The sequence below is a fragment of the Cynoglossus semilaevis genome, chromosome 9 (genome assembly GCF_000523025.1).
Source record: "Cynoglossus semilaevis isolate Cse_v1.0 chromosome 9, Cse_v1.0, whole genome shotgun sequence".
NCBI lineage: Eukaryota > Metazoa > Chordata > Actinopteri > Pleuronectiformes > Cynoglossidae > Cynoglossus > Cynoglossus semilaevis.
In genome coordinates, this window is record NC_024315.1 from 9,829,000 (window position 1) to 9,856,145 (window position 27,146).

General features: G+C 39.0%; 5 protein-coding genes across 5 annotated transcripts in view; 3 read left to right on the forward strand and 2 right to left on the reverse strand.

Annotated features, from left to right (window-relative positions):
- The window catches only part of prss12 (serine protease 12), an 18,297-nt gene extending 15,485 nt beyond the window's left edge, over window positions 1-2,812 (reverse strand). The window contains exons 1-3 of the mRNA XM_025058315.1: window positions 2,295-2,812; window positions 1,250-1,397; window positions 117-289 (exon numbers count right to left, since the gene is read on the reverse strand). Of these exons, the coding sequence (XP_024914083.1) occupies window positions 117-289; window positions 1,250-1,397; window positions 2,295-2,661 (688 nt within the window). The 5' untranslated portion in view covers window positions 2,662-2,812. The remainder of the gene's footprint in view (window positions 1-116; window positions 290-1,249; window positions 1,398-2,294) is intronic.
- Window positions 2,813-4,297: 1,485 nt separating this feature from the next.
- Window positions 4,298-8,587, forward strand: mettl14 (methyltransferase 14, N6-adenosine-methyltransferase non-catalytic subunit). The gene is made up of 11 exons (XM_008317106.3): window positions 4,298-4,658; window positions 4,988-5,076; window positions 5,254-5,341; window positions 5,571-5,648; window positions 6,111-6,198; window positions 6,499-6,589; window positions 6,802-6,943; window positions 7,058-7,150; window positions 7,489-7,605; window positions 7,853-8,063; window positions 8,151-8,587. Exons 1-11 carry the CDS (start codon window positions 4,593-4,595, stop codon window positions 8,456-8,458), a joined length of 1,371 nt encoding a protein of 456 aa, XP_008315328.1. The 5' UTR covers window positions 4,298-4,592; the 3' UTR covers window positions 8,459-8,587.
- A 118-nt stretch (window positions 8,588-8,705) lies between these two features.
- LOC103383808 (uncharacterized) lies at window positions 8,706-15,803 on the forward strand. The gene is made up of 10 exons (XM_008317105.3): window positions 8,706-9,303; window positions 12,121-12,205; window positions 12,672-12,754; window positions 13,068-13,094; window positions 13,314-13,370; window positions 13,509-13,583; window positions 14,168-14,379; window positions 14,759-14,823; window positions 14,908-15,044; window positions 15,258-15,803. Exons 3-10 carry the CDS (start codon window positions 12,724-12,726, stop codon window positions 15,350-15,352), a joined length of 699 nt encoding a protein of 232 aa, XP_008315327.1. The 5' UTR covers window positions 8,706-9,303; window positions 12,121-12,205; window positions 12,672-12,723; the 3' UTR covers window positions 15,353-15,803.
- A 1,857-nt stretch (window positions 15,804-17,660) lies between these two features.
- On the forward strand, window positions 17,661-21,025 carry LOC103383821 (5-hydroxytryptamine receptor 4). Its single transcript, XM_008317123.3, has 2 exons — window positions 17,661-19,888; window positions 20,525-21,025. The coding sequence occupies exon 1, from the start codon at window positions 18,780-18,782 to the stop codon at window positions 19,854-19,856; it is 1,077 nt and encodes a 358-aa protein (XP_008315345.1). The 5' UTR covers window positions 17,661-18,779; the 3' UTR covers window positions 19,857-19,888; window positions 20,525-21,025.
- On the reverse strand, window positions 21,016-25,922 carry adra1d (adrenoceptor alpha 1D). The gene is made up of 2 exons (XM_008317103.3): window positions 24,577-25,922; window positions 21,016-21,600 (listed from the first exon to the last, which is right to left on the reverse strand). Exons 1-2 carry the CDS (start codon window positions 25,523-25,525, stop codon window positions 21,050-21,052), a joined length of 1,500 nt encoding a protein of 499 aa, XP_008315325.1. The 5' UTR covers window positions 25,526-25,922; the 3' UTR covers window positions 21,016-21,049.
- Window positions 25,923-27,146: the final 1,224 nt, after the last annotated feature.

Genomic DNA, 27,146 nt, shown 5'->3' on the forward strand with positions numbered 1-27,146 from the left:
AATGCACATCATTTACAAAGTGAATCTACCAATACAATACCATATGTATTGTATGTTTTTTTTTTGCAGGAGCATATTTTTAATTTACAATAACAGTCTGATGTAAAGTTCCTTACCTTGTTGTTGGGTGCAGGTGACAGCTGCAGCAACGGAGCACTCTCCTCCATTCCAGGTAGTTTTTGAACACAGAAGCAGGTCTTGCTCATCTCCCTGGCAATTAACCGACCTCCAGTGTATTTTGGCCAAGCCTGGACGAGACACGGCGATTGTACGAGCATGACCTGACATCCTGCAATGTGCAATGAAGTAAGGGAGCTGTGATTATTCACATGAAAATGCTTGGAACATGACCTTAGTTTATTTAGATTCCTAACATTACATTCTTGTATTTATTTTATATCTTTGTAAGGAAATGGAGATTTCAGCAGCTATTTGACAGCACTAAATAATTTGTGGCCAATGAAACGCCCAGGTTTTCCATGTTTCTGTTTCGGAGCCGTTATGGCCAGCAGTTTTCTACTCAACAGCCTTTTATGACTGCCCATGTGAAAGTCATCACGAAGCGGTCCAAGCTGACATATGGCTGACATTTGCCCTCTTCCGTTCTGCTCTGGAGTTTCATTGAGTCTTGTGTGAATATGGAGAAACAGCCATGTGTTTATGCGTGCCAGCACTCGTGCTCGTGTCAACATGTAAGCACACAGCTCTCCTGGGAAATCAGATGTTTTTTTCGCAACTCAACACCCCCACCCCCACCCCCATTTAGACACACTTTAAAACATGGCAAAACCGGAAGCTCCACCCACTCCACCCTGACAGCACCTTTTGATGAAGATCGCAAGAATATTTGACAGGTTAGCATGTGTACGCATGAGACAAAATGGGACAAATAGTCAGACAGGAGGCAGAAGACCTAGTGACAAGGTAAAACTGGTAAACAAGCAAGGTATTTGAAAAACCTCTGGGAAAGTGGATGGAATGTGAGGCTCACTAAAAAAAAGCCCAAACACTGCAAAGAGAAGGAATGCTTGAATGGCTGTTGTGAAACCCTGTCAACACCGCTGACACTCATTCAACCATGTATTCAGACCTTACATCCAAACCAGCTGTCATATTACCATAGGCAGCATCAGATGCTGGATCTATACTTGCACCTGTGTCTTAGACCAAACAGAAAGAAAAGCAGATGGGGAGCAGCAAACATCGTACATTATGTTTGGACACATTATGAGCGTGTGTTCTCTCTCACCCCTTCCCCAGCTGTCTGCAGACCACTGCAGCTTCTTTGTCCCCCCAGTCATCACTGTCATCACTACAGATAGACCCCCACACGCCTCGCAGATAGACCTCCACCCTGCCATCGAGCTTGGAACGGCCTCCTTGCAGACGGACTGAACCTGCAGGACGGAGACGGGTCAGCAGATTTGGAAATATGCATTTGATTATGGTTGTTGTTTTAAATTGGTATTGCTAATTATTAGCATTTCCTAATGTCTGCATTGCACAGTCTGTGTACATACATATATTAAATTTTACATATTTTCTTTTTATTCTTTTTTACTATTATTATTTTAACTTAATTTGGTTGATTTTGTATATCTTTACCTCTATCTAGGTGAAGGCAGGCAGAAAAACAAATCTCTCCAAATTATACACAATTGTTGGATTGACTGTTCTGTGACCTGTTTACTCCAGCAGAACACACACTGAGTGATATATTGGCACAAAGTCACATATTGACAATATAGTGTACATTTGCTTCATTTTACATTTTGAAAAATGTCTCAACTAATATTCAGGCCAGACATCATATCGCTTGCATTCTCACTGAGTGATTTTCAATAAAGCAACACTGTCCAAACACAGTATAGCAGGTACTAACTGATGATGATGTTCACTGTTGTGCAAACACACTCCATGACTAAAAATATTACAGCCCTTGTGCCAGATTGCAATCCCACACCACTCCTCTCACCACTCTGCCAACATCTTATCAGCAATAAAAGACCAGCCCATTCATATGTCCAAGCTGGATCGATTTTTGCATGATCTGCCTGTCAAAATATTTAAAAATCTCTACGCTTTGGTTCAATTTAATGTCCTGACGTTGTTGTTGTCATCATACGCTGTAAACAGGAGGGACCATATGTCGGTGACAAGCAGCAATACTGTACATATTTAAATTCTTACCAGTAGGTTGTCGTTGAATCTACCACAAACCCCGAGTATTTAGAATTCAGGTGAGGACCTAAAACGAAGTGTGTGGAACACAGTGTGTAGGTCTGTTTGTTTACCTTGTTTACAGTCGCAGTAGCCCCAGTCCACTCTGCCTTTATGGTTCCTGAAAAAACACCAGGGTCGGATCCTGCCGTCTGGATTGCGACAGTGATTATGATCTCCAATCCCTTTCCCCGGATACCGCTCCTTGAAGCCGGGAACTTCGGTCCAGTTAATGCATCGGGCTCCGGACTCGGTGGTGTCTATCGCTCCCCGGTAGAATCCGTCTTTCCCTCGGCTCTGGATGCAATCGGTGAACGGCAGGATCAATGAGGGTACGCTGCTGGAGGAGCAGCGGCCGCTCGTCGCGGCCAAAAGTGCGACTGTCAGAGCGAGAGATGTCAGATTCATGATGGCAGGATGAAACACGCTGGATTCTATCATCGGCTGAAGAGACGGTCTCTGGTCGGCGTCATCGCCCTGCCGTGGGATAAGGTGTGAGAGCCAGGAAACAGAGCGGATCAATGAAAGGGCTGACTGCGTGGGGCAGGCAACTTCCACAGGGAAACATCGCAAGTTGAAAGACCCCCCCACCTTAGTGCGATTTGAAATATTAAGGCAATGCAGGGGTGGCAATGCAATGTAATGTAAATGCAATGAAAATGAGGTTAAAACATATTGTGCTTTATAAAGTTGGATAACGAGATGAATTTTAAACACGCAAAGGTCAACATGGAACGCATCTCTGTGCTGACGGATACAAGTCCATTTATTTGTAAATTATAGTTGTATATTCACAAAACTATTATTTTTTCCTCTAAAGACTAATATTAACTACACCCCGAAAATAACTAACACAAACAAATAATGGAAGAATCTACATCTAGTCAATAAACATTAAAACTATATTTAGAGAATAAAGTAACATAATAATGTTTTACCAAAAATAGGGAATTTTTGTTAAATATGTTGATTTATTTGACTCTTGGACATTTTACAATAGTGTATTCTTAAACGACAACTACAATAGTAATAGTAATACTAATGATAATATTAACATGGACACCCTCTCTGGGTGTTAAAAAAACAAACTGCAAAAACCATCTATTACTATCAACAGTTTCAAAATGTGTGATGCTACACCTCAGTTCTGTGCAAACACAAAGGACATAAGCTAGTCTATTATGGTATGAAAGTCACTGACAGTGTGTTTTGTGGTCAGAGTATGTGTTAAAACCTGTTTCAAGGGAAAATTGAGATTGTTTCCTACTTGTGGTAGATGCAAAAGACATAATAGCACCCATTTTATATTTACTTCATTGACACCATGGCATTTTTTAGCACTGCAAGATGGGACAAGTTTCAATCTGCTTAACAAACAAACGTGGGGCTGTACAACATATTACTAACAACTAACATATTATAAATGTATAAAGTATCGAGAAGGTGAGAGCTGTGGATGGACTCCACTGATCGTTAGCAGCTTAAGTATTTCTTTAGAGAAAACTTGGCAAAATGGCTGTGTTTATTTGGTGTTAAATGCTGACAATACTGAAAAAAAGCTGTCCCTTTAACTGTTTAATAATACCGAAATTTAAGACAAAAATGTACAACAGAGAATTTTTTACAAGGGTGCCTCTGAAAGACTCCAATCTTCAATTCATAACATTCCAGGAAAACAACATTGTTATAGAATTTCTACAGTATGAAAATCGACTTAAATTAGAGCAAAAATAATTAATGGTAGTTTGTTTTAAACAGTCTAAACCTAAACTTTAATTAAATGTTTTTATTACGTTTTTTAAACGTAATGTATAAAATGTTAAATATTTAGCATGACGGCCAATTTGATATACCATAATAGCCATTTTTCATTCTCATATGATAATCAAATGATATGTGAGTGAATTGAGAGACAAAAGAAAGACAAATGATCACTCTGTCACGCCAACAGTATGATGACCGCTGATTGGACGAGCTATATATTCACGTAAAATAAATGCGTCATTGATTCCATCATCATTTAGCGTCAGAGCGGCATTTGATTAAGATATAGTCTCCCGGTTGTGCGGTGCCAGCACATAAAACGTGATGTTACAAAGTTTAAACCCCACTACTAAGATTGCAGTCCAACGTTATGTACACTTGTGTATAAAAACATGTAGCGTTGACTTTAAAATAATATACGCCACCTATTATATAGACGTCAACCATCAGTGCTCTCGCGGTATAAACATCGAGCGCACCCATTCTGTTTTTGTAGCGGTTGTTTCTCTAATGCTTTTTGCTAGTTGCCATTGTTGGTTAAAGCTAACGCATTCCAAGCTTCTGTGTTTTTAAACCTATATACGCAAATACACATTTTAACGAAGAAAATGAATAGTCGACTACAAGAAATTCGCCAGCGGCAAAAGCTTAGACGGCAGCTTTTAGCACAACAGGCAAGTTAAAGCTATTACTAATGTTCTGAATCACACAAGTTTAGGTCAAGTGTAAAAAGCATGCACGTTAGTGCATATAGAAAGAAACACTTAATGATTAAAACATGTAAATAAACGTTGCTCAACCCTTTAAAAAACAGCACGGATATAACTAACTAAAAATGAACCTAGTTTAAGTCGTTAATTGTGGATTCGAATTATGTACTTTCCCGTTTAGTGCTTTAAGACACTGCATATTGTTATGGTTATTGCTTAAATAAACCCAACGTGTTTTTCATGAAGGTACTCCAGTTACTCAATCTACAATTGTATGTAATGTCTTTGTGCAGCTGGGGGCAGAGAGTGCAGACAGCATTGGAGCTGTGTTAAACAGTAAGGACGAGCAAAAAGAGATAGAAGAAACAAGAGAAACATGCCGGTGAGAGCGCATGGAGGTTTTTCTTTTTGCTCAAATTCAGCAATTTTGAATAATACGTCCCTTTTTACAGATTCCAGATCCTTTCATGGTTTTCTCATCCCATTGCAATGTGATGATTGTGAGCTCAATGGGGCCATCACATAAAATTATATCTAAAAAGTTGTATTCTTTTTTCAGGTCTTCTCTTGACAGTTCATTACTTGCATCCAAAAAGAAGGCTCAGGCAGAAGGAGAGGAGACGGAAGAAGATGTGGAAGAACAAAGGGTGAGTCTTGTAGTAGTTACAGTAGGATCACTTTTCTTAAGCTGCAAATATTTTATATAATAGAGTTACAGTGACTAAATCAAGGATAAGAATATGGTAAATTATCTTATTGTTTAACTATTTAACAGAATTTTTAAAACTGTCTCAGTAGTTTGCATCTTAATTATTAAGCCTACTTTTGTTTGATAATAAATATAATTCTTCATGTCTTTGTATGTTTTTTTGTAAGGATGACATGGAAGTGCAACAACTTGATGAGAGTAATCCATATGAAGAGGTGTACAAGGATTCAAGTACTTTCCTCAAGGTTTGGTGAAATGTAATCTTCTAGAAATGATGAGTCCAGGATTCATTTGTTTGACTTTACACTTAGTGTTTAATATTAGGGAAATGTACTACATGTTGAAATGTCAAGAAAAATAACTTTCTATTCTTTCTATTCTATTTGAACACAAAAGTTTTTTCCCACATCTACTGTGCAGTGTCATTTTTTTTAAAGTATAAATTATATTTGTCATAGCCTGTTAGTTTAGGTTTTAGAAATGTTTTTAACACCTCCAGAAGGCAGAGGTACAATATGTCCTCAATGTGTGGAGACTATTCAAGGAATTGACAGAAAAGAATTAGTGCACACACACACACACACACCTTTTTTAAAGTTCACTTGTCATTTTCAATTATTTAAGATAATCTAGAGAGATTAGTGTTGTATTCTGCTGCATTCTTTTTAATTATCATTGTGGATCTAAGTTCATTCCTCTCTTCTCAGGGTACGCAGAGTTTAAACCCTCACAATGACTACTGCCAACACTTTGTGGACACAGGTCACAGGCCTCAAAATTTCATCAGAGACGTTGGTGAGTTTTATGGTCTATGTCTGTGTTTCAAGTTGTGATCAATATATATATATATATATATATATTATCACCAGTGTGAAAAACATCATTGACTCTTAGGCCTTTACCCTCTGCATTCTTATTTATTCATTGTTAAACAAAAAACTTGGAATAAAACAACTGGAATAAACATCTACTGTGTCGTCTCTGAGAGTGGAGCACAGACACGGACTGATGACTCTCGGCCTATAAGATGACCTTTTTTGTTATTAATAAACACGTTAATGGTGGTTTGTTCTGACCTTTGCTTCTTGTACTTAGGTTTGGCTGATCGATTCGAAGAATATCCCAAACTCCGAGAGCTGATAAGACTTAAGGATGAACTCATCTCCACCACCAACACACCGCCCATGTACGATAAGTTATGAGGAAAAAAAGAAATACATACATACTGTGTGTCTGTGATTGGTATTGTAATAATCGTCAGCCATTCAAGTTGAGACAGACTCTGTTGGTCAAAATTTTCATTAGACTATTGTTAACTGTAGTATACAATTCAAATATCAATAAGACTGTCTATGAAAGTCTGTGTTGTTAACTTTTTTGCCTGTTCCCGCATTTAAGGTACCTCCAGGCTGACCCAGAACACTTTGACCTCCAGGATTTGAAGTGCAAGTTTGATGTCATTTTGTTGGAACCTCCACTAGAGGAATATTACAGAGAGTCTGGCATCAGCCATACTGAACGCTGCTGGACCTGGGATGATGTTTGTATATTCTAACCCTTTAAGAGTAAATAGATTCAGAGAGGTGACATTCTGTTTATGTGGGGTTTTTTTGCACTCAATATCCTCTTTCAACCTTCTTTCTTGTTTTCTCAGATCATGAGACTTGAAATTGAAGAGATATCTGCCTTACGGTCCTTTGTTTTTCTGTGGTGTGGCTCCGGTGAAGGCCTGGACCTGGGCAGAATGGTAACAGAATTCCTTTTCATGATCACAGTACATTTAGTACTTTAGCTGTCTTGACTACTTAAAGTAGTTTTAATTTTTGCCACTTGTTGAGTGTCCTACGCGTCTACCCTGCCGCTGTAACGAAATCTCCCCACTGTGGTCTTATCTTTATCTCACCTTTAATGCAGTATGTTGGTACAGAACCAGTACTGAAATATGCTTTAAAAAGTGCTTTCATCAGTCAGTCTAGTTCAGCTGTTAATTTGTTGTTTTTAACAGCTGACTGAACTAAAGACATTTGAATGTTAGTTTTGGCCACTAGGGGGATTAAATGATTTTTGAATGGAACTGTATTTCAGTGTTTGAGGAAGTGGGGCTTCAGACGGTGCGAGGACATCTGTTGGATCAAGACTAACAAAAACAACCCAGGCAAGACTAAGGCACTGGACCCCAAAGCAGTGTTCCAGAGAACCAAGGTGCAGTACACACAAAAAAGACTTTACTAGGATTTTAGTGCATCTTGACATTGGCCAGAGCTGCTTTCAACACTTCAGTGAAGCCGTTAGTTTATCGATTTTATCATTTTATTTGCTTGTGATCTATTGGTAGATCCCAATCTACTTGTTGGGCAGCCCTGGTTTAGGTAGTCAGCTTTACCTTAGTTAGATTTGAGGTGTTACTGTCGAACTTTATTGCACACATTTTCAATTGCATTTCTTCCAGGAACACTGTTTGATGGGAATTAAAGGGACAGTACGTAGGAGCACTGATGGAGACTTCATCCATGCCAATGTGGACATTGACCTGATCATCACTGAGGAGCCTGAGATGGGAAATGTGGAGAAGCCTGTAGAGATCTTCCACATCATTGAACACTTCTGTCTGGGCCGCAGGAGGCTGCACCTTTTTGGACGCGATTCTACCATTAGACCAGGTGATGCTCATGAGTTTTTAACTTTTCTAAGCTATTTTGAGCACACTATGTTTTTTTCACATCCAACTTCTTGTCCATCTTTTCTAGGCTGGCTGACTGTGGGCCCCACTTTGACAAACAGTAACTTCAACCCAGAGACCTATGCTTTGCATTTTGCATTGCCTAATTCCCATCTCTCTGGCTGCACAGAGGAAATAGAGAGACTGAGGCCTAAATCTCCCCCCGCCAAGCTGAAGTCAGACCGTGGTGGTGGAGCACCCAGGGGTGGACGAGGTGGACCAAATGCAGGAAGAGGTGGAGACAGGGGCCGTGAGAGAAATCGACCAAATTTCCGAGGGGACAGAGGAGGGTTCAGGGGGAGGGGAGGTCCACACAGGGGGTTTCCACCGCGCTAAATTATGCAGTTGTAAAAAATGGACGTATCAAACCTTTTTGATTTTGATTTTTACAAACACAAACCTTTGTTTTTTGTTTTCTTGGTGGATTAAGTGCGACTTTCCTAAATAAACAATCGTCATTTTGTACCTGCTCTGGCTCGTCATGATTTTGATCAATATAAAATAGCGATATAATACGAAATGGTGCACAGATATGTACAACAGTTATATAACAAAATAAAACATTGTAAACATATATGTTTATTTTATATAAATTTGTCTCCAATCAATTAAGAAAGGTTGATTAAAATGAAGCAAAAGAAAGGTGGCATGAACGTGACATCTCCGATGTGGAGAACGTCGATGTAGGTTCTGCTGCTTTTTTGCAGTCGGTGGTTAAACTTGGTTAAACAAAGTTAGTTGTCTTGGTGCACGGTGCAGAGATCACAAAGGTGAACTTAATTAACTAATTTGCAGGCTGAACACTGCAGCTTCTCCTACCTGTCTCTCCTCTTCTCCTCCTGCCTTTCTACTCTCACTGGCTTTTTAGACACCGTCACCAGACCACATGTGAGCCTTTTGTAAAGGAAGTATTAGAACTTTAATCATGCAAGAAATAATTCAGGCAATGCAAAGCGCAATGTGTCGAAATGTTAGTGGTAATTATTAGGATTGCTGCGATTAACGAACACTGTGTTGCCAGCTAACCCCCAGGGAGCCTCGAAACTGTTGGATATATATTTAAAAGACCAGTTGAAACAAAGTTGTTTCTGGAGTTCAAACTTCAAGAAAACGTTTCATTGCAACATTCAAATAAATCCTGTGAAGACTTCAAGGATTTCACAGATGAGATACAAGAAGCAGTGAGTCAATTTTCTTTCATTGTTTATATACGCTAAACAAATCTGAGAATGTTTAAATGTACAGACTATTGTTTTATTGCATTGAGGGGTGGAGTTGTTACAGTGGAGTACAGCAGGTATTTTCTTTTTTTTCCTGCGAGAATATCTGTTGTTAGGATTTACTGTTCATTTTGAAATAATAAAAAGAAACAATACGGGACAAACTGTACAGCAATCTCTGTAAAGTGGTTCGGAGTAATTTAATTTCCTTCTTTTTTGAATCAATAAAATCTTTTGTTGAGACATGTAGATCACCTGAGTGGAACCCACTTATAAATTCACACTTTTAATCCACTACTGACTTGACCAAATATAGTTCAGTTAAACAAAATAAAATAAACGCCCTGTATTGCAGTATTGGTAACTACTAATGTTTAAAAGTAAGTCATTTGTTTTCAAATTTAAAGCAGTCTCAGGATGTTGAACATTTTGAGTGTGTGGACATGGAGTATGTGACTCTCCCACAGGCGGCATATTTGTTTCCAGAATGTTAACAAGCTTCATTCTTGGTAGACACAATCTGAGCACAGTCACTCAAAGTTGGTTGTATTTCACAGAAATAAAAAGAAGTTGCTGTTTTATGATAAGCTGCAGATGGACATATATATACATACATATATATATATATTAAATATATAAAACTACCCCACTTTTATTACAGTATATACTATTTGAGTTGCGTTTTTCAAATAAAGGAGAGATTACTGTGAAGAAATGCAGTAAAAAAAGAGCCACAGCTATTATTTTTATTGCTGTGTCACGTCACTGGTACTTCTACTGTTAACTAAACAGCTCTACGCAGATCATTTTCTACGCAGAAATAATGCAATTTAACGGAATGCGATTCACAACGAATGAAGTTTGAAAGTTCTGTTAGGCAGTTCTGAACTGAAGAAGCCTCTTGGGTGACTGAGAATCTTCATAGACACAATACTTGTATAATAATAATAATAATTTAAAACACAGGAAGAAGACTTTTGTGTACATATATTTAGTCCCAGTCCTGTTTACTTTACTTGTACTGTGTGTGTGATATCCAGACTTCCCACTGTGAATGAAAATGGTGTTCTGAGGGAAACTGTTTATTGTTTATTTTGATCTCTTTATTGTACGATGTGTCCTGGACGGCTGTGTGTGTGGACAGAGTAAATTTAAATTGTATTTAACCGAGATCACAAGGACACAACAAGTGACACTGATGTAACAGAATGTCAGTAGCCGTGGATGAACTGGTGCTGCCGAATTTTACAGGAACTGGTAGTTTTTACGGCCTCCAGGGACGGGATGTTTCTAATTTTCTGAATGCTTTGCAGTCACGTAGGCAGTACCTTAGATACTGAAGAACTAAGAAGGGAAAACCCACAACGGTTGTTAAAAAATGTCCATGTTAATTTGTGAAAAATTAATCTGAGCATCATTTTTAATTTTTTTATTAGTAAAAAATAGTTTTAGTCACAATTTGAAACGATTAGGTGTGAAACACATACAGTAGCTCTACCTGCTGTTATTTGACTTTCTGTTCCAGCAATACACAGAAAAAAGCAAAACATTTTTGTTACATTTAGAACGTCCATTAGATTATTTTTCACACTGGCTCTTAATGTGGTATTTACTGCACAGTGACACTAGTTTCCCTCCCCTTCTGCATGTACGCTGCACAATGAGGATTTGGATCAAATGATCACAAACTTGATCCTCTTCTAAATGTGAACAAAACACATATCACTGTAATGTGAATGCTACAGGATCAAATACATGATAATTTAAGATTATTCATGACTAGATTAGATTAACAATCCACAGATGCCTTGTGATTAATCTGATTTAAACTTTTAATAACTTTGTTAGCCCTAATATAGACATACAGACAATACACAGAATTGATGTTTTTATGTTTAGGGATGTCAATTTATCTTGATAACTTAATGTTATTTGCTACCCTGTGATTAATCTGACACAAACCTTTTCCTGCAGTCTATGCAAATATCAAGGTGTGAACTTATGGTGTGAATAAGTGCAAGTCATTTTGCTCATGCATTCAAATGTCCACGTTTTTTTATTCAATGAATCTGATAATATTCTACCATCCAAACATGAGGCCCTGGTGACAGGTGAGAGGAAATATTGGGTTTATAAACGGGGGAGAAACTTGGAACACAACACGTTCAGTTGTCTACCTTTGACATTTAACAAACCTGTTCCAAAAATAGCATCACACGACCTCTTTACGTCAACGACAACATAGTCATTCAGTGACAAACTGAGCAGGGGACATTTCTTTCCGTCGTATTAAATTTATTTACTCACACACAAAGCGAGTTGAGTAGAAGTACAAAGTACGCCTTGACAAATACTACCAAGACATACTCACAAAACTACCACCTTTAAATGTCCAAAGTTTGCTGCCTGTAGAATGTTGTCTTAAAGGGCAGTATTTTTGAGGAATCATCAGAACAAACTAATGACACAGGTTTATTAAAAGTTCTTTTCTCCAACTTTGCTAGGGTTTATTTGCAACACAAAAGTCAAGGAGTATGTTAGTGCTGTGAGGTAAGACCTCACCTGTGATCGAAATGACAAGATCTCCAATACCTTATCTTCCTCGCCCACCACCAGTGCCACACCCCGACTTTTTTTTTTCCATGACTACAATGTGGTCCAACACGAAAGTGACGTACAGAAACGGGTCTTGCAGCTGCTGTCAGGTGCAAAAAGCAATAAATCCAGACATTCTTGTTTCTCACAAAAAAACCTTTGTAACTCTGTGATTCATTTCAGTTTTTTAAGGGTAGAACCTGAGCTGTGTCTCCAGTGAAGAGCAGCAGCTGTGAGCAGAACAACAGGAGCTCGGACGTCTACTCAGGTGAGATGGAGAATACTTGATCTTTAGTTCATACTAGTACTGCTTTAGTACTAAATACTCAATTTTAAATATGTAAACCAAAATACATAATTATTTTTTTATCATTGTGATGATACAGATATGTAGATTGATCGCTCCTGAGGTGATTTATTAGAGATGTGAGTCACCCAGACTCGTCTCTCCAGAAGGTTTTAGTTCTCTAAATCAAATTGTTTCTAGGTTTTGTTAATTGTGTCGCCAACCATGTATTTCCATGGCACACTGTGATCCGTTCACTTCCTGTGGCTCAGGTTGTTCTGCCACAATTCATGGTTGTTTTTTTGTTTTTTGTTTTTTTTCTTCAAACTATTTTCGATTTCGGATTAATTGGATGTATGCCAGCTTATATCATATAATATAATCACCGACTATTGTTTGAACATTCTTCCGATGGACTGAATAGATGTTATGTGATGTCTTCAAACAGAGATAAGAAATTATTGACAGTTCCTTTAGTTTGACACGAGCCAGAGGAGAGGATGGATTTGTTCATACTTCTTTTGATTGCAGGTATGTTTTTAAAGTATTAATCATATATTACACTATTGGATACCATTACTAGTACTATTGGTTGAAGTGTGTTTGATCTAACACTGAGAACCAAACGGACATTTTCTTTTATGCATTTTGTGAATGAGTTGAATTGTCAGACAGTTTTTGTTCATATCAGATACTTTTTTAAAATGTTATTGTATTTGTGTTTGTTGTATTTCTCAGTTTTTATTCTATTTCTCTTTTATTTATAAAGGATGACATTGCACAGAGAAACTGTTCTTGTCGTACAGTATATGACATTCAAACTTTGTCCATTTGCCTCCATTAGGTCTGGTGGGAATAACAACACCATCAGGTAAAATGTACACTAACAACACAGGTCAACCTTTAAAACAAGGGCTGTCAGATCGTCAGATATATATACACTGTATATATATATCTATATATATATATATATACATATATATCCATGACACCCAATAATGACTTTCAGTGTAACTAAATGAATTTCTTTCTTGAATTTTATTTATATATTCACTTTCTCTTTTTTTATTTTGTCCATTTCTTTGTACAGATCATGTTGACGTTACAGTGGAACCACAGCCAACTGAAATTGATCTTATCACTGATGGTATCCTTATTCCACTTTCTTCTCTTCAACCCATTTCAGTACCAAAGTCATTGTTTTATTGTTATTTTTTTTATGTCATAACCATTCAGTTTGGTTTTCACAGACAATGACAGAATGTGTTTTATTGATTTGTTTCAGGATTAGATCTCACAGACTTCCCAGACTTCACTGATGACATGTCTGAACTACCTACAAATGTCTTCACTGACGGAGGTATGTTTTTGACACACAAAGTAGAGGGAAACACTTTTTAAAAATGAATAGGAAGGTGATAAGAATGATGATGATTTATGTACTGTGTACGTCATTGTCATGAACTAATGTAACTTTAATGACTGTAAAAATACGTGTAGTGTAGATATATATATATGTTTTCATAATGTATGTTTAAGGCAGTGATTCTCAACCACTTGTGAGACATTAGTGATCATTAGGTGTCTTTAATTGTCTTTAATTGTCTTTAATTGTCTTTCATTTTCTGTGAGAGTGACAGGCAGAACAAAGAAATACTCTTCCCTTAAAAAAAAAACATTAAAGAAGATCTTTTTCTTCCTCTTTCTTCAATTCATCTTACTATATCAGTGTTGTGTTCAAATAAACAGGCACAGGGTTCACTCTGAGTAAGTCGATTGTGAGTAAATTAAAACTAGAAGATTAATGTTTTTAAATATTTATACATTTTCTCATCTTAAGCTACGACATTGCTAATAGCATTGCTCCACATGGGTTTGTATGTTAACGTAACACTTCCAGTATGTTTTGTAATAAGTTTATCAACTTTTATTTTGACATCGCAGAATCAGAAACAACGATGACAACTGAGTCCACTACTGGTACTTCAACTACGGCAGCAATTACAGCCACCACAGTTGCTGTGACCACCACCACATCAACAGATGAGGAGGGAACCCTTAACATGAAATTCAGTATGAACAGGACATACATCAGCGATTACGCCGATTCAACTTCTGACGCATATAAGACTTTGGAAACAGAGGTCACCGATGAGGTAGGGATGTTTGTTGACAAACAATGTTCTATATATTGTATTTTTAGTGAAACATTTTAGTAAGACTGTAATTGCGAGTAAAAAATAAGTGTTCTCAAATAATCCACTAAACACAAAAAGTGGATTTTGCAGTCCTTTAGTCGTCCCACAGTCGAGGACACAATATAAGAAATTGAAGTAATGCATTGTACTATAGTAATAGCAATTTTGGCATTTTATATATTTTTTTTTATAAAGTAATTTATATTTCATTACAGAGAAAAAGGCAACAAAAAACATAAAAAAAAAACAGTCAAAAGTCGAACTGAATTGATGTTGCAGAAGAACCCTCTTTGTTTTACCTTTGTAACTTGTTTTATTTGTTACTGTTCTCTTTCAGATTGACAAAGCGGGAAACAGCCTGTATCCTTCAACGTACAAGGGATCTACAGTCACCTCTTTCACGTAAGAACATTTCACAGTTGACTCATGTTTATATCAACCCAAACGGCAGGATTGAACAGTGTTTGACGCTCTCTGCCTCTGCAGTGAGGGATCCGTGGTGGTTGAGTCAGTTCTCAGATTCGAGAAAAGCTCAGTTCCTTCTGTCAGCGCTTCATCTTTAGCGTTTCTGAGTAAACTTCAAGACACAGGGCTTGGTTTCATAAGTGGATCCCTTGACATTTGTAAGTTGTTTTCCTTTTTTTATCCTTTAGGAATTATTAACAATGAAGGATTGATTTGATTTGTGTTATTTGTCCTTTTTATATTTTTAGTCTATTTTTTAATTAATAGAAACAGGTATTGGTTTAAAAATGATTTTTTTTATAATTAACTCACAAGCCAGTATGTGAATTTTAAATCCTTTTTTAAACTGTTTTTTTTTCTTCTTTTTTCAGCTGCAACATCAGGCAGTCCTAATGTGCCTTCAGCCAACATTCTGATTGTCGTTGCAGTAACACTGCTGACAGTGACGCAGATGCTGACACCCTAATAATCAACGGGTGGTGCCCGCTGTTGATGCTTGACTGGGACATATGCCCAGGAACACATTAATAAATGTTCTAACTACACAATATGAAATTTACCTGAACAACAGTTAAATGATATGTGTAGTCCAATGTGACTTAAGGGCTATCTTTATTACTTTTGTTTCAATCCAAATAAATGCTTATAATTTTTAGATATTAAAGTGGTAGCTCAGATAGCTAGATATCTGTCAACTGTTGCTAGCGCTAATTTCCCCCACCTCTTTGTTTTGTAAGGAACTGTCAAGATATTGCCCTTTGTTTTTGTACCTTTACCAGGGGCTTGATAGATTTTAGACTATTGTTAATAGTCTTCTTTTTTATTCTTTAAAGACCAATTTAGTTTAGGAAAACATCTGCAAATGTATATCTGTTACCGGGTCGCGGGGGCAGCAGTCTCCATGACCGCCACCCAAATCACACTGCACCGTCATCAACCCCCCTGAACCTTCCTGCAGGTGGTGAGTCCACTGGAAGGTACCAACCGCTCTAACCGGGATTTGATCTTGACCAGGAGGTGAACCCTGGGGTTCCACACCAGTGACAGAGACGTTGTCTCTGGGCCAAAGCGCCACTATGTTTGATGTCAGGGTGTGGGATTTAGGCCATAGACCAACAAAAATGAGTAATTTAGTGACCAAAACAACAAACCCCGACCATGTTTGCCTTCACTAATCAGCATCACTTACAGGATGGAATGATTTCCCAAGTTTCCCTTGTCATGGTGGTGAGATATATATTTGTTGTTATTTCTGTTTGTTGCTGGAGATTGCGTTTAACTATATTGTCTATAACTATATATGCCATATTTGCTGTTTTCAGAGGTCACTCTCTTGTATTTTACATGCAATGAGATATAATACCCAGCAGAGGGCAGCATTGATCAACATGCCTTGATATGTTAATGCCTTCCTCAGTCTTTCACTCTCATCTAAAACCTTTCACCTTTTATATTTAAATTACAACCAAATAACGAACAGGAATGTCAAAAACAAAGTTATGTGTCAGACAAGTTATATTCACTTTATTAATATCTGCAAAAACAAACAAATAAAAAACCCATACATTCAAATAGATCTTCAATTAGATGTGTCTGTATAGATGTTTTTTTTCAGGAGCAAAAGGAATACGGTATTATGCTACACTTTGATAAACAATTACAGGATTTATTTATTTATTTATTTATTACAAACAAAACAAAAACAAAAAAAAACAAAACAAACAAAAAACAAAAATAGGCAACAGAAATAAATGAGAAACGAACTTTAGATAGATAGAGTCTGTGGCCTGAAACCACTGCCACAAATAAAATGTGTAATTGTGGTGAATGCAGCAGAAACATGCCACGAGTGGCCCCTCTGAAAACAAACAACAAAAAAACAGATGCACTAGATTACCATTCACATGACAAAAATGAATGGCTGTTCCCTGGCGGGAAAAAACAAAACAAAACGAAGGACAAAGCCATGTGTTTTGTTTTTTGTAACTAAAGCCCTAATTAAAAATCCCCCATGTTTAATTAGGATACATGGTGCACACTTCAGGAGCTGCTGTCGCTGGCTGATGTTCACACAGGTGATGCTCTACTGCACACTGAGACACATGAGCTCAGAGTGGAGCTGTTGTACAAATAAGAATTAGATTAAAAAAATGTGTGTTCATTTCTGTGTTTGCCTGAGCCTATACTGTATACAGTAGTTACCTCAGATACTGATTAGGTGTAATATTATTATTATTATTATTATTATTATCATTATTATTGTTTTAACTTTTTATCTTAAATAAAAGTTTCAATAACAAGTAGCTTCTGGTTGTCTCCATGGTTTAACATTTATGTTCAATATTCCCAACATTCCTCTGTTGCCCACAGGTAAAAGAAAAAATAATAGTATGCTGCAAAACTGGGTGTATATTTAAACAGTCATTAAAAAGTGATAATAAATCCATCGAGGATCCACGGCAGGTCAGCATTCGGTGAGTATCAGATCTTCAGTTAGATACAAACGAACATTAGACCTTAATGTGATTTTGACCCAATCTTTTGTTTGTTGCAGTGATATATTCAAAGAAAGTGTGCAGACGTGCACCTGACTGGCAGGGAAGGACAACGATGATGTTCTCCCTCCTTGATTGCTGTTGCATGCAGCCACTGCATCCTGCTTCCCATCTCTGCCATTCATCTCTCCTCGGCAGAAAAGTAAGACCCGCCGTGTGGTTCCAAACCTGAGGACGGATGCTGATATTTTCTGGGCAGGTGAGTGTTTGTTTTTGTCTCTCTGTGTGTGTGTGTGTGTGTGTGTGTGTGTGTTTGGACATGCAGTAGAGCTAGTATTGGTACAAATAAGTTTTGAGGGGAATTTTAACAGGAGTACTTAGAGAATGTTTTCATTACATTTGAAATGCAGGTTTTGAAAAATAAAATGCACTTGATGACACATTGTCTTTTTTTGTTTTGTTTAATGTTTTTATTTTTTTAACAGATGGATTTGGGGCTCTTAATGGTCCTGTTGAAGTGAGACATTTCCAAGGAAACGGCTCTGCTCGTGTAGAAAGATTATGATAATGACTAGTCTCAACGCTCTCCCTCCTGCCGCAGCCCAGCCTGTGGCTCTTTGTCAGAGTAACTGTTGAGTTTGACTAGCCTTCAATTCCTAAAACTTACTCTGACCCTGTTGACACAAAGAGGTTGTGATTTTCAGCAGAAGCTTAACTCCATGCCCAGAAAGCCCAAATCTTCTCTTATCTGTACTTTGCTGTTGCTGTCAGGTCCCGGAGGTGTTCATTAAAATCAGTCCGACTGATCCGGAACATTTACTCCTTGTTTATACCACAGGCACTGGAGTTCCATTTAACTCAGCTCTTCTGTTTAATGTAACGAAAATACAAAACCTGTGTAAATAACGGGTACAGTCAGAATCTTATTGATGAACAGTCGTATTGGGCCACCAGATGGGGAAAACTGTACAGAGCTTTTGTGTTGTGTGTGGGTTTTCTCCCGGTTCTTCAGTTTTGTTCCCCAGTAGAAACATATGCAGGGACAGGTTACTGGGACATTTACCACCGGGACATAAACTGTCCACGATGTACCCCACCCTCAGCCATGAAAGCTGGGATTGGCTCCAACTCCACCTTTGACCCAGAGGTGGATTCTTTTTAACACGAAGGAATGAAATGGTCTTTAGTCTGTATTCCTGTAAGTCAAGTATTACGTAAATACATCATTCCACAAGGGTGTGAAACCATAGAATTGGATACTAACCGGATGTGTGTGTATTAATTAATGGATTTTTAAAAACTATTCAAAGTTTAAAAAAAAGCCAAAATGTAAAGTTTGCATATAATTTTATTTTAATACATGTAAAATAATGTGTTTTTGACAGATTAAAAACAGCCATGGATTACGGCAGCCTTGGATTAAGCAGAGATTATAACAGATCCTTCCAGATTGAAATTGAGTCTTGTCCTGCACCGAGGAGCCAGGCGTCCCGTGTTTTGCTCTACGCCGTCTTTTTTGCTGTGATCACCTGCACAGTGTTTGGAAACTTCCTGGTGGTCTTGTCCATCGCCTACTTCAAACAGCTGCAGTCGCCCACAAACTCCTTCGTCATGTCCTTGGCTGTGGCCGACTGTCTCGTGGGCCTCATCGTGATGCCTTACAGTATGGTACGGACCGTGGACAGGTGCTGGTACTTCGGTGCCCTGTTCTGTCGTATCCATTCCAGCCTCGATGTTATGCTTTGCACAGCTTCCATATTTCATCTCAGCAGCATCGCCTTCGACCGTTACTACGCCGTCTGCAACCCGCTGATATACAGTTTGAAAATGTCCCGCAGTCGAGTTGCCCTTCTCATCGTCGCCTGTTGGGTTGTTCCCATGTTCATATCCTTTGCTCCGATAATGCTTGATCTTCATGTCGCCGGTGTGAACGTCTATCTTCCTGAAGAGTTGTGTCTGTTTCTGGTCAATCGCATTTACGCAGTCATGGCTTCCGTAGTGGCCTTCTACCTGCCAATGGTTATTATGCTGGCAGCGTACTGGAGCATCTTCAAAGCTGCTAGAAGGCAGGCTCAGCAGATCAGCGTCATTGAAAGTCAAATGGCCGCCGGTGTCGGAAAAGACACGAGTAGGAAACGAAGACACCGAAACACTATCAAACGAGAGAGGAAGGCGGCCAAGACCTTGGGCATCATCATGGGAGTCTTCCTCATCTTCTGGATGCCTTTCTTCACCGTGAACATCCTGGATCCATTCATTGATTACAGCACTGAGGTGGTCGTCTGGGACGTATCTCTGTGGCTAGGCTACATCAACTCGTCTCTGAATCCATTCTTGTACGGTTTCTTCAATCGTTCTTTCCGTCGGGCATTTCTCATGTTTCTGGGCTGTAAGGTGTGTCTGCCTGGAACCTCCTCTGGAATGGAACTGTCTCAGACTAGGAAAGAGCCGAGTGGACGGACAGATAAAGCATGAACCCTCACTGGTATCGCCAACGTGTTGTAAAGGTTTGTTTATAGTCAAGATTGGTAAAAGAAAAGTAGACAGTATATGTTGGGGATCCTGGTGCAGCAGATATCAGAAAGGTTTGAATAGCACTCGAGGTTCTTTGCTGGTTTAGGGCTGGATTTCTGTACTGTACCGTCAGGAGAGCTGATAATTGTCCCCACATTTTTCCAAAGGCTCAAGACGTACAGAGTCTTTGAGAACCTGGAAGTGGCCCACACAGAGGCCATCACAGCACAGAAATATATTACATTTATATTTACCTTATATCCATACAATTATATATATTATATAATACAGTATATGACATTTGAATATATAATTAAATATAAATATATGTGTATATAATTATGTATGGTAGAAAGTGGAATATCTGTGTGTAGTACTAAACAAAAGATTGATTCAAATGTAGTCACTCAATTTTATTGATTCCTTATTTTTTTTCCTTAGCAAAAGAAAAACACTTTCAACACCAAAACTTATCCGTTTGTAAAAATCAACATTTATGTTTTGAATTTAAATTACATTTTTGTACAACCAAGGTCAATACCAATGGCAAAATTAAATACGTCACAAGAAGAAATTTGTAGAAGTACCAGCAAAAAAGGAAACGTCTTACATCTTGTATCCACTTTCAGTTTTTTTTATTAGCTCTACATCATACTACCACTGATGGCTGCTGATTCTCAGAGACGAGGACATGGATTCATCTGTGAGCCTGCTGTTGTGGTGTACCTCCGCTCTGTTGCACTGTTGCCCCTGGAAATGTCAATGTAAACTGCCCCATTAGTCGACATGGGTACCTGGAATTTCAACTGAGATGTTCGGTGACTCTGACCCTGACACACGTGTGTCCTCAGCTTGACATGACATGGTCTCACTCACTGTAAACCCTTAATATCATTAATTCAACAAAGACAGTCTAATGATGTGACCAATAATGGCCGCGTCATCAAAGTACAGTTTGTTTTGGTAACAAAGAGACAAGAATGATGGTAGTGGAATAGGCAAAATGTATTTGACGTCAAGTTGTTCTTCCTGTGCTGAATGGATGCTTTTATTCTTCGCACATTTCTTCAAAAAAAAACATTTACTCTCTGATATTCTCGTAAAGATACAAGTGTGGCTCTTTGTGAAATAAATACGTATTGTGCAGTTACCGTCTATATGTCAGTCTCTTTCAGACCGTAGCAGTCAGAGAGATCATAAAATGGATAGCTGTGGGCTTCACAGGAGTGGTAAATCCCCATTGACACTGTGTCTACCCGGTCGAACTGTCCAACCGCCGGTGCAGCACATTTCCCGGCCCCTCCTTTGAATTTATTCGACAAATCAGTCACCTTCTCCTTCAGCTGGACGGAGGACTTCTGTAGAGGCTGCAGCAGGCTCCACTTTTTCAAATTCAGCGGGTGACCTCGACCCTTGTGTAAAAGCGAGCTTCCACAGGATTCGTTCCCCGCACCGCCAAGCTGGCGGTCTTCTCTCCGATCCCTCGCCGATCCCCTGGCGGCCGTTCGCCACCGCTGATTGTAGAAGCGACGCAGTACCCTCCGCCTGTGGTGACACTGGCACCTGAGCAGACGGGTGAAAGCTCTCTGAAACTCTTTACTGGAGCAGGGATAAATCATAGGGTTGATGCAGCTGTTGAAGTAGCCCAGCCAGAAGATCACCTTAAACACTGTCTCAGACGGCTTCAGGGCTGGGAAGAAGGACCCTGTGGAAGGAAGGGTACAACTGTGTCAGTATTGGATTAGAAACCACCCTGCTAACCTCGTGACCACATGGCCTTGGTGTCGCCAGAGGAAATAACTGTTGCTGAACACCAGAGATACACTGATAGAACTGGCCAGGTCTAGTTCAAACTAGTTGGACAGCACACGTCCTGCTGGTTTTGCAGCACATCTTTTTTGTACGTTGCTTTTGTTGGAGGACAAGAGAGGAAGCTGAAGCTAACATGTCGTTAGCTTGAAAGTACTTCACAATGAGTCAAGTGTTAACAGAGGGGAAGTTCCTGGAAAGTTGTTTATAACAACAAATGTAATCAGACTCTGTGTCAAAGGTGACAAAGCAGATGTCAAAGAAACTTGTGGCTAATGCTCAGGGAGTAGCACTTTCTACTACTACAAAAAAAAAACAAGGTGGGCTTACACAGTTTGATGGGGTTACACAGTTTGATGGGGTTACACAGTTTGATGGGGTTACACAGTTTGATGGGGTTACACAGTTTGATGGGGTTACACAGTTTTGGTCTTATTGTGTTTTTAGAAAGTCTACCATATTTTCTGGTAACAGTTTTATATGCACTGTTATTTATTTTGGGCAACATCTGTTCATGGCTCCACCAGGTTCTAGCAGCAGTAAAGTGATGAGAACTCCTGGTGGAGGATGCTGTTACACAGAGGACGATGTTGAGAAGACTCTCTGATGTGTCTGTGTTTGGACTTGGAAAAAAAGTGAAACTCTTCCATATCATGCAGATTCATGTTAACAATTCCTTTGCCATCTGTGATAATATTTTCACCCTGAGGACATAACGCGTTCAGGACGAGGCTTCAACCCCCTTCTATACAATATTGCCCCCACATTAAGTGCTACTTTTTCAAATAGGTTTTTGTGCAACCACCCAGTCTTAGATTGCTTTGGTAATATCTTTGCGATGGCTGTGTTGACAGAACACTTACTGCTGCTTTGTCTTGTTTCCTTCTGGCTTTAATAGTTTTTTTCCAGATTCTAATTTCACACAGTGCTGACCCTGAATGCTGAGGCAACGTATGACTGTGTTAATGGCAGAGGCTGCACTGTCAGCTCTACATACACACAAACAGAAGGAAGGTGACATTTACTCCCAGCCAACACTTCATCATCTAACTAGGCTTTATGTCTCATTTTGAACTTCTCTCTCCGACTGTTCTCACTTTGGCTGTAATACTCATTTGTACAATAACATTGACTCAACAGTATGAAATAATGACGTTTAAATGCACTGATTATGGCGAAACAGTGTTTTCCAATGAGGTTTTTTTTCCCCCTAAGCCAACAACAATGGTCTCTTCTGTTAACCAATCATTTTGTGTAGAATTTACATGCTGTTATTTTCTGGTAAAGCAACACACGGGACACAACGATAACAATGAAAACCTGGAAATCTATAGTGTTACCACCAAGAAACAAAAATGATGAGAAGACAAAATAATAAAAAAGAAAATAAAATAAAATAAAACATTACATAACAATACTATTATTTTAAACAAAATATTAATAAGAAAGTCCAAGAAAAGAAATAGACACAAAGGAATAGAAATCACATGGGAAGAAAACACTCATTTGTCATCTTCATTATTACGACACATACAGTTGATAGTGATAGTTTATTGTTATGTAGCTAATATTAGCTATGAAACACAGTGACCTGTTACATTGGTGATGACGCGTCAGGTCAATAAAACGGTTCAGCTTCACGACTGAAGCCTCTATTACTGCAGTACTTCTTTTTAAATATTAAATATGTAGATCCCAAACTTAACTCCGCCCCTTTATTGATATTATGAGCTACACCTTATTGAGATTCTGTATAAAAGTCCTTTGGCATTACAACATGACAGATCGGGTGTCAGCAGCACATTAACCATTCAGTCAGGATGACTCATAAAAGATGTGTCTCCACCAGGCGCTGACATCCATCCCTGTGCAGGTATGAGTGAGCTCAGCGCTGACCTCCAGTTACGGCCTCGCTCAACGCTCCATCCATTCAGGATTCTCATGATGTGCTCTACGTCCAGATGGATGATTGATGTTATCACCCAGCGTGACTCATTGGCAGAATGACAATCACAGATCTGGGCCCATGTGATTAGCAGCACCGCATTGATTTCCTACAGGCTTTGCTCAAATATATTTACAATCTATAAGATTTAGATGTGCAGAAAATAAATCTGATTGGTCGCTGCTCTGAATCTCAAGAAATGGGCCGTGTGATCAGAATAGCTTTATATGGTTAACTGTGGAAAATTTAGCTTGTAGGTAATGAAAATTCATCAGACAATACTCTGCCTGTGTGTGTGTGTGTGTGTGTGTGTGTGTGTGTACTTCCTCTAAGTGCAGCTTTATATGCGTGTCACACTTCCAAATTAATTTATGAAACACCGTTTGAAAAACAATAACTCAGGACAGCAGCTATTAGCATTAGTCTGGTCCAACATTTAGGAGACAATTTCAGTTGCTATGATTTACTGAAAAATAAATAAAAAATTAACTCATTAAATGTAAATCTAAAAAACAGAGAATTTAATAATCACTAAACAATAGAACACTGTTATCTTTTGCGTCACGGTCAAATCATTCACTATTAACAACAACCACAACAATTATGATGATGATTATAATGATTTAAATTATAATTAATATATTCATCATAATTTCGTACATACGTGACATTTTTAATTTTTTTAAATAAATAAGATTGGAAAGTTATTAAATCCCCAAACACATGTTGAGAACTTACGTTCACCAAATCCATCGTCAAGGTAAAAAGAAAAAAGAAAAAAAAAATCCATCGTCAAGGTAAAAAGAAAAAAACAAATTTAAATAGACTTACTTTGCATGTTAGACAGTTCTAATTATAGAATATTTTTGATTTGGTGAGCACCCTGATGCCAGAAGAAGTAAAAATATCAAACTAATAAACACCTACCCATAGGCAGAAAGAAGAAAAAGGGCAGCCAGCAGAGGATAAACATCCCCACGACGATGGCCAGGGTTTTAGCCGCTCTTTTTTCCCTGGAAAACTTGAGTAGACGCACAGACAGCGAACTTCGGAACGGGTGGTTCTTGTTGGTTTTGGAGCTGGCTGTGCGCGTCTCCTCCAGGACACTGCGGCAGTGGATCCGGAGAACCACTTCCATGGAGTTATCTCTCTCACGCTTGACGCCCGCTTCCAGGCTCTTGGTTGTTCTTCGGGCCACCACGTACACCTGGAAGTACATGATGAGGATGACCAGGAGTGGGAGGTAGAAGGAGAAGAGCGAGGAGAAGAGCGCGTAGCCAGGCTCCTCCGTGATCTTGCAGATGCTCTCGTCGACAGGCGGCGGCTCCTTCCATCCGAGCAGCGGTCCCACCGAGATGACAGTGGACGAGAGCCAAACCAAGACTAAAATAGCCACAGCCTTGCTCTCCGTCATAATACTCGGGTATTTGAGGCAGTACTTGACCCCGATGTACCTGTCGATGGAAATGATGCAGAGACTGAGGATGGACGCGGTGCAGCAGAGCACATCCACCGCTGCCCAGATGTTGCAGAAAACGCGGCCGAACACCCAGCATCCCATCACCTCCAGGCAGGCGGAGAAGGGCAGCACGATGATGCTGAGGAGCAGGTCTGCGATGGCTAAGTTCACGATGAAGAAGTTGGTGACTGTCTGTAAATGTTTATTGCACACCACAGAGAGGATCACTAAAATGTTCCCAACGATCGCAACTAATATGAAGACGCAGAGAAAGACGCCCAGAACGACAACTCGTGGCTCCGATGTGAAGTTCCTACAAGTCGAGATGCTGTCGTTGGGAAGTGAAATAGATCCATTGAGAGCTTCTGCGGGAAAAGTCCCAGTGATGCTGTCACTCCTCGAGCTGCTCTCTGACATGGTGAGATGCCATAAAAAAGAACTTCAGACCAGAGTGGAAATAAAAGAACAGAGTGTCAACACGGTCGTCAGTCCCATGGCTTCATCTCCTCCAGTCAGATGGATAAAAATCAAAAAGCCATCGTCTGCACATCCCGTGAAGATCTCTGCAAAAAAACAAAAACAAACCCCAAGACACATCAAGAAGACACTGTGCAAAAGATGCAGTTGTGCATGACTGATATATTTCACCCTAACAATATCTCAGTTTTAAAGTTGAAAAGAAAAATCAAATGTAAGGATTTAATGACGTTGATACTTTTCTCCATTTCTTCCACGCACTGACCGGAGACACCCATTTTAACTAACAACTCCTTGATAACAGAGTCAGAGCTGGTACAGCAGGTCTGAACCCACAGCTCCACCCACAAGTCGCACATTTAGTGTTGCATTCAAAGTCTCCACAAGTGCAGGTTCCTTTAAACCTGTCGATGAATGAGAAAAAAATAAGAATAAATAAATGAAATGATATCCTAAATTCTGGTATTTCCAAATGACCTGTGTTTTAATTCATATATAGTAACCTGTAATGCATTTTAATATTAATATATGACTCAATGATTTTTTTAAATTTATTCTTTTATTTTTTCTTAAATCTGTAAAAACCCACTGTTTTTCACTGAATAAAAAGAAGAAAACAAACAGAAAAAAAACTTCTTCTGACTTCTTCCGGTGACACTGCAGCTGTCGTCCTCAGGCACAGTGTGCATAACTTGAATACAAGGACAGGCCTGAGCGGTCACATGGGAGCAAGAGGAGCAGCGGGGTCTAGATACAGGGTCACTCAGTGGACAAACAAAAAGGGTGCATGGGAAAAGTGCCTGGTCCACAGAGCTGTGACATCTAACTGCAAACATATCTATTTTTTATATAGTATTTGGATTGTATTAAGAAACACAAACCATGCATAGTCAGTCATGTGAAGACACGTCGACCTCTTATTTGACCTCATATTTTATTCCACAGCCGTCAGGACAGAGAGGGAGACGTGTGCAGTACACTGTGCCGTAGAGCAGATGTCAACAGATTTAAAACGCCCCAAATCATCACTTTTTGTTTGCACACATGGCAATGTTTTCAGCTCAGGGAGGTTTATACATCATTTCATTGAGTTTGGTTTGTGACAGGCACACACACACACACACACACACACACACACACTTCACTTTGTTAGAAGTCATCATTAATCTGTTAATGTACTGATGAAGAATAATGACGAGATCATGCCCCAAATAAAAGTCTGACTCTTTTCATTTTTATCCACAAACTTTTACATTTCTACACATACAAAACACAGCTCTCAGGTCAGCAGGTAAATAGTCCATTACCCAGAAGGCTCTGGTTTGTATTAGGCTGCAAACAAACTAAACTTCTGACTTAACAAATGTCCTCCTCTATGGATGAGGTTAGAAGAGATTTTTTGTTTCTCACAATTTGCTTTGTGAGCAAATAAAGGACTTGACATTAGATAGTCTCAGGCCTTTCTGCCCTCCTGTCTGTGTCTCCTGGGGTAATTAGTTCAATCACCCTCACCTGTGACTGTGTGTCAATCAGTCTCACTCGGCTCACCTGGTGTCCTGAG

Bases quoted from the DNA above. Each gene is read 5' to 3' on its own strand.
- mettl14 (XM_008317106.3), top strand. From the start codon at position 4,593: ATGAATAGTCGACTACAAGAAATTCGCCAGCGGCAAAAGCTTAGACGG. The intron at 6,944-7,057 runs GTTTGTATATTC...TTGTTTTCTCAG, and splicing joins GCTGCTGGACCTGGGATGAT to ATCATGAGACTTGAAATTGA. The intron at 7,606-7,852 runs GTGCAGTACACA...CATTTCTTCCAG, and splicing joins CAGTGTTCCAGAGAACCAAG to GAACACTGTTTGATGGGAAT.
- LOC103383808 (XM_008317105.3), top strand. From the start codon at position 12,724: ATGGATTTGTTCATACTTCTTTTGATTGCAG. The intron at 14,380-14,758 runs GTAGGGATGTTT...GTTCTCTTTCAG, and splicing joins AAACAGAGGTCACCGATGAG to ATTGACAAAGCGGGAAACAG. The intron at 14,824-14,907 runs GTAAGAACATTT...CTGCCTCTGCAG, and splicing joins TCTACAGTCACCTCTTTCAC to TGAGGGATCCGTGGTGGTTG.
- LOC103383821 (XM_008317123.3), top strand. From the start codon at position 18,780: ATGGATTACGGCAGCCTTGGATTAAGCAGAGATTATAACAGATCCTTC.
- adra1d (XM_008317103.3), bottom strand. From the start codon at position 25,525: ATGTCAGAGAGCAGCTCGAGGAGTGACAGCATCACTGGGACTTTTCCC. The intron at 21,601-24,576 runs GTAGGTGTTTAT...TTCCTTCCACAG, and splicing joins TTTCTTCTTTCTGCCTATGG to GGTCCTTCTTCCCAGCCCTG.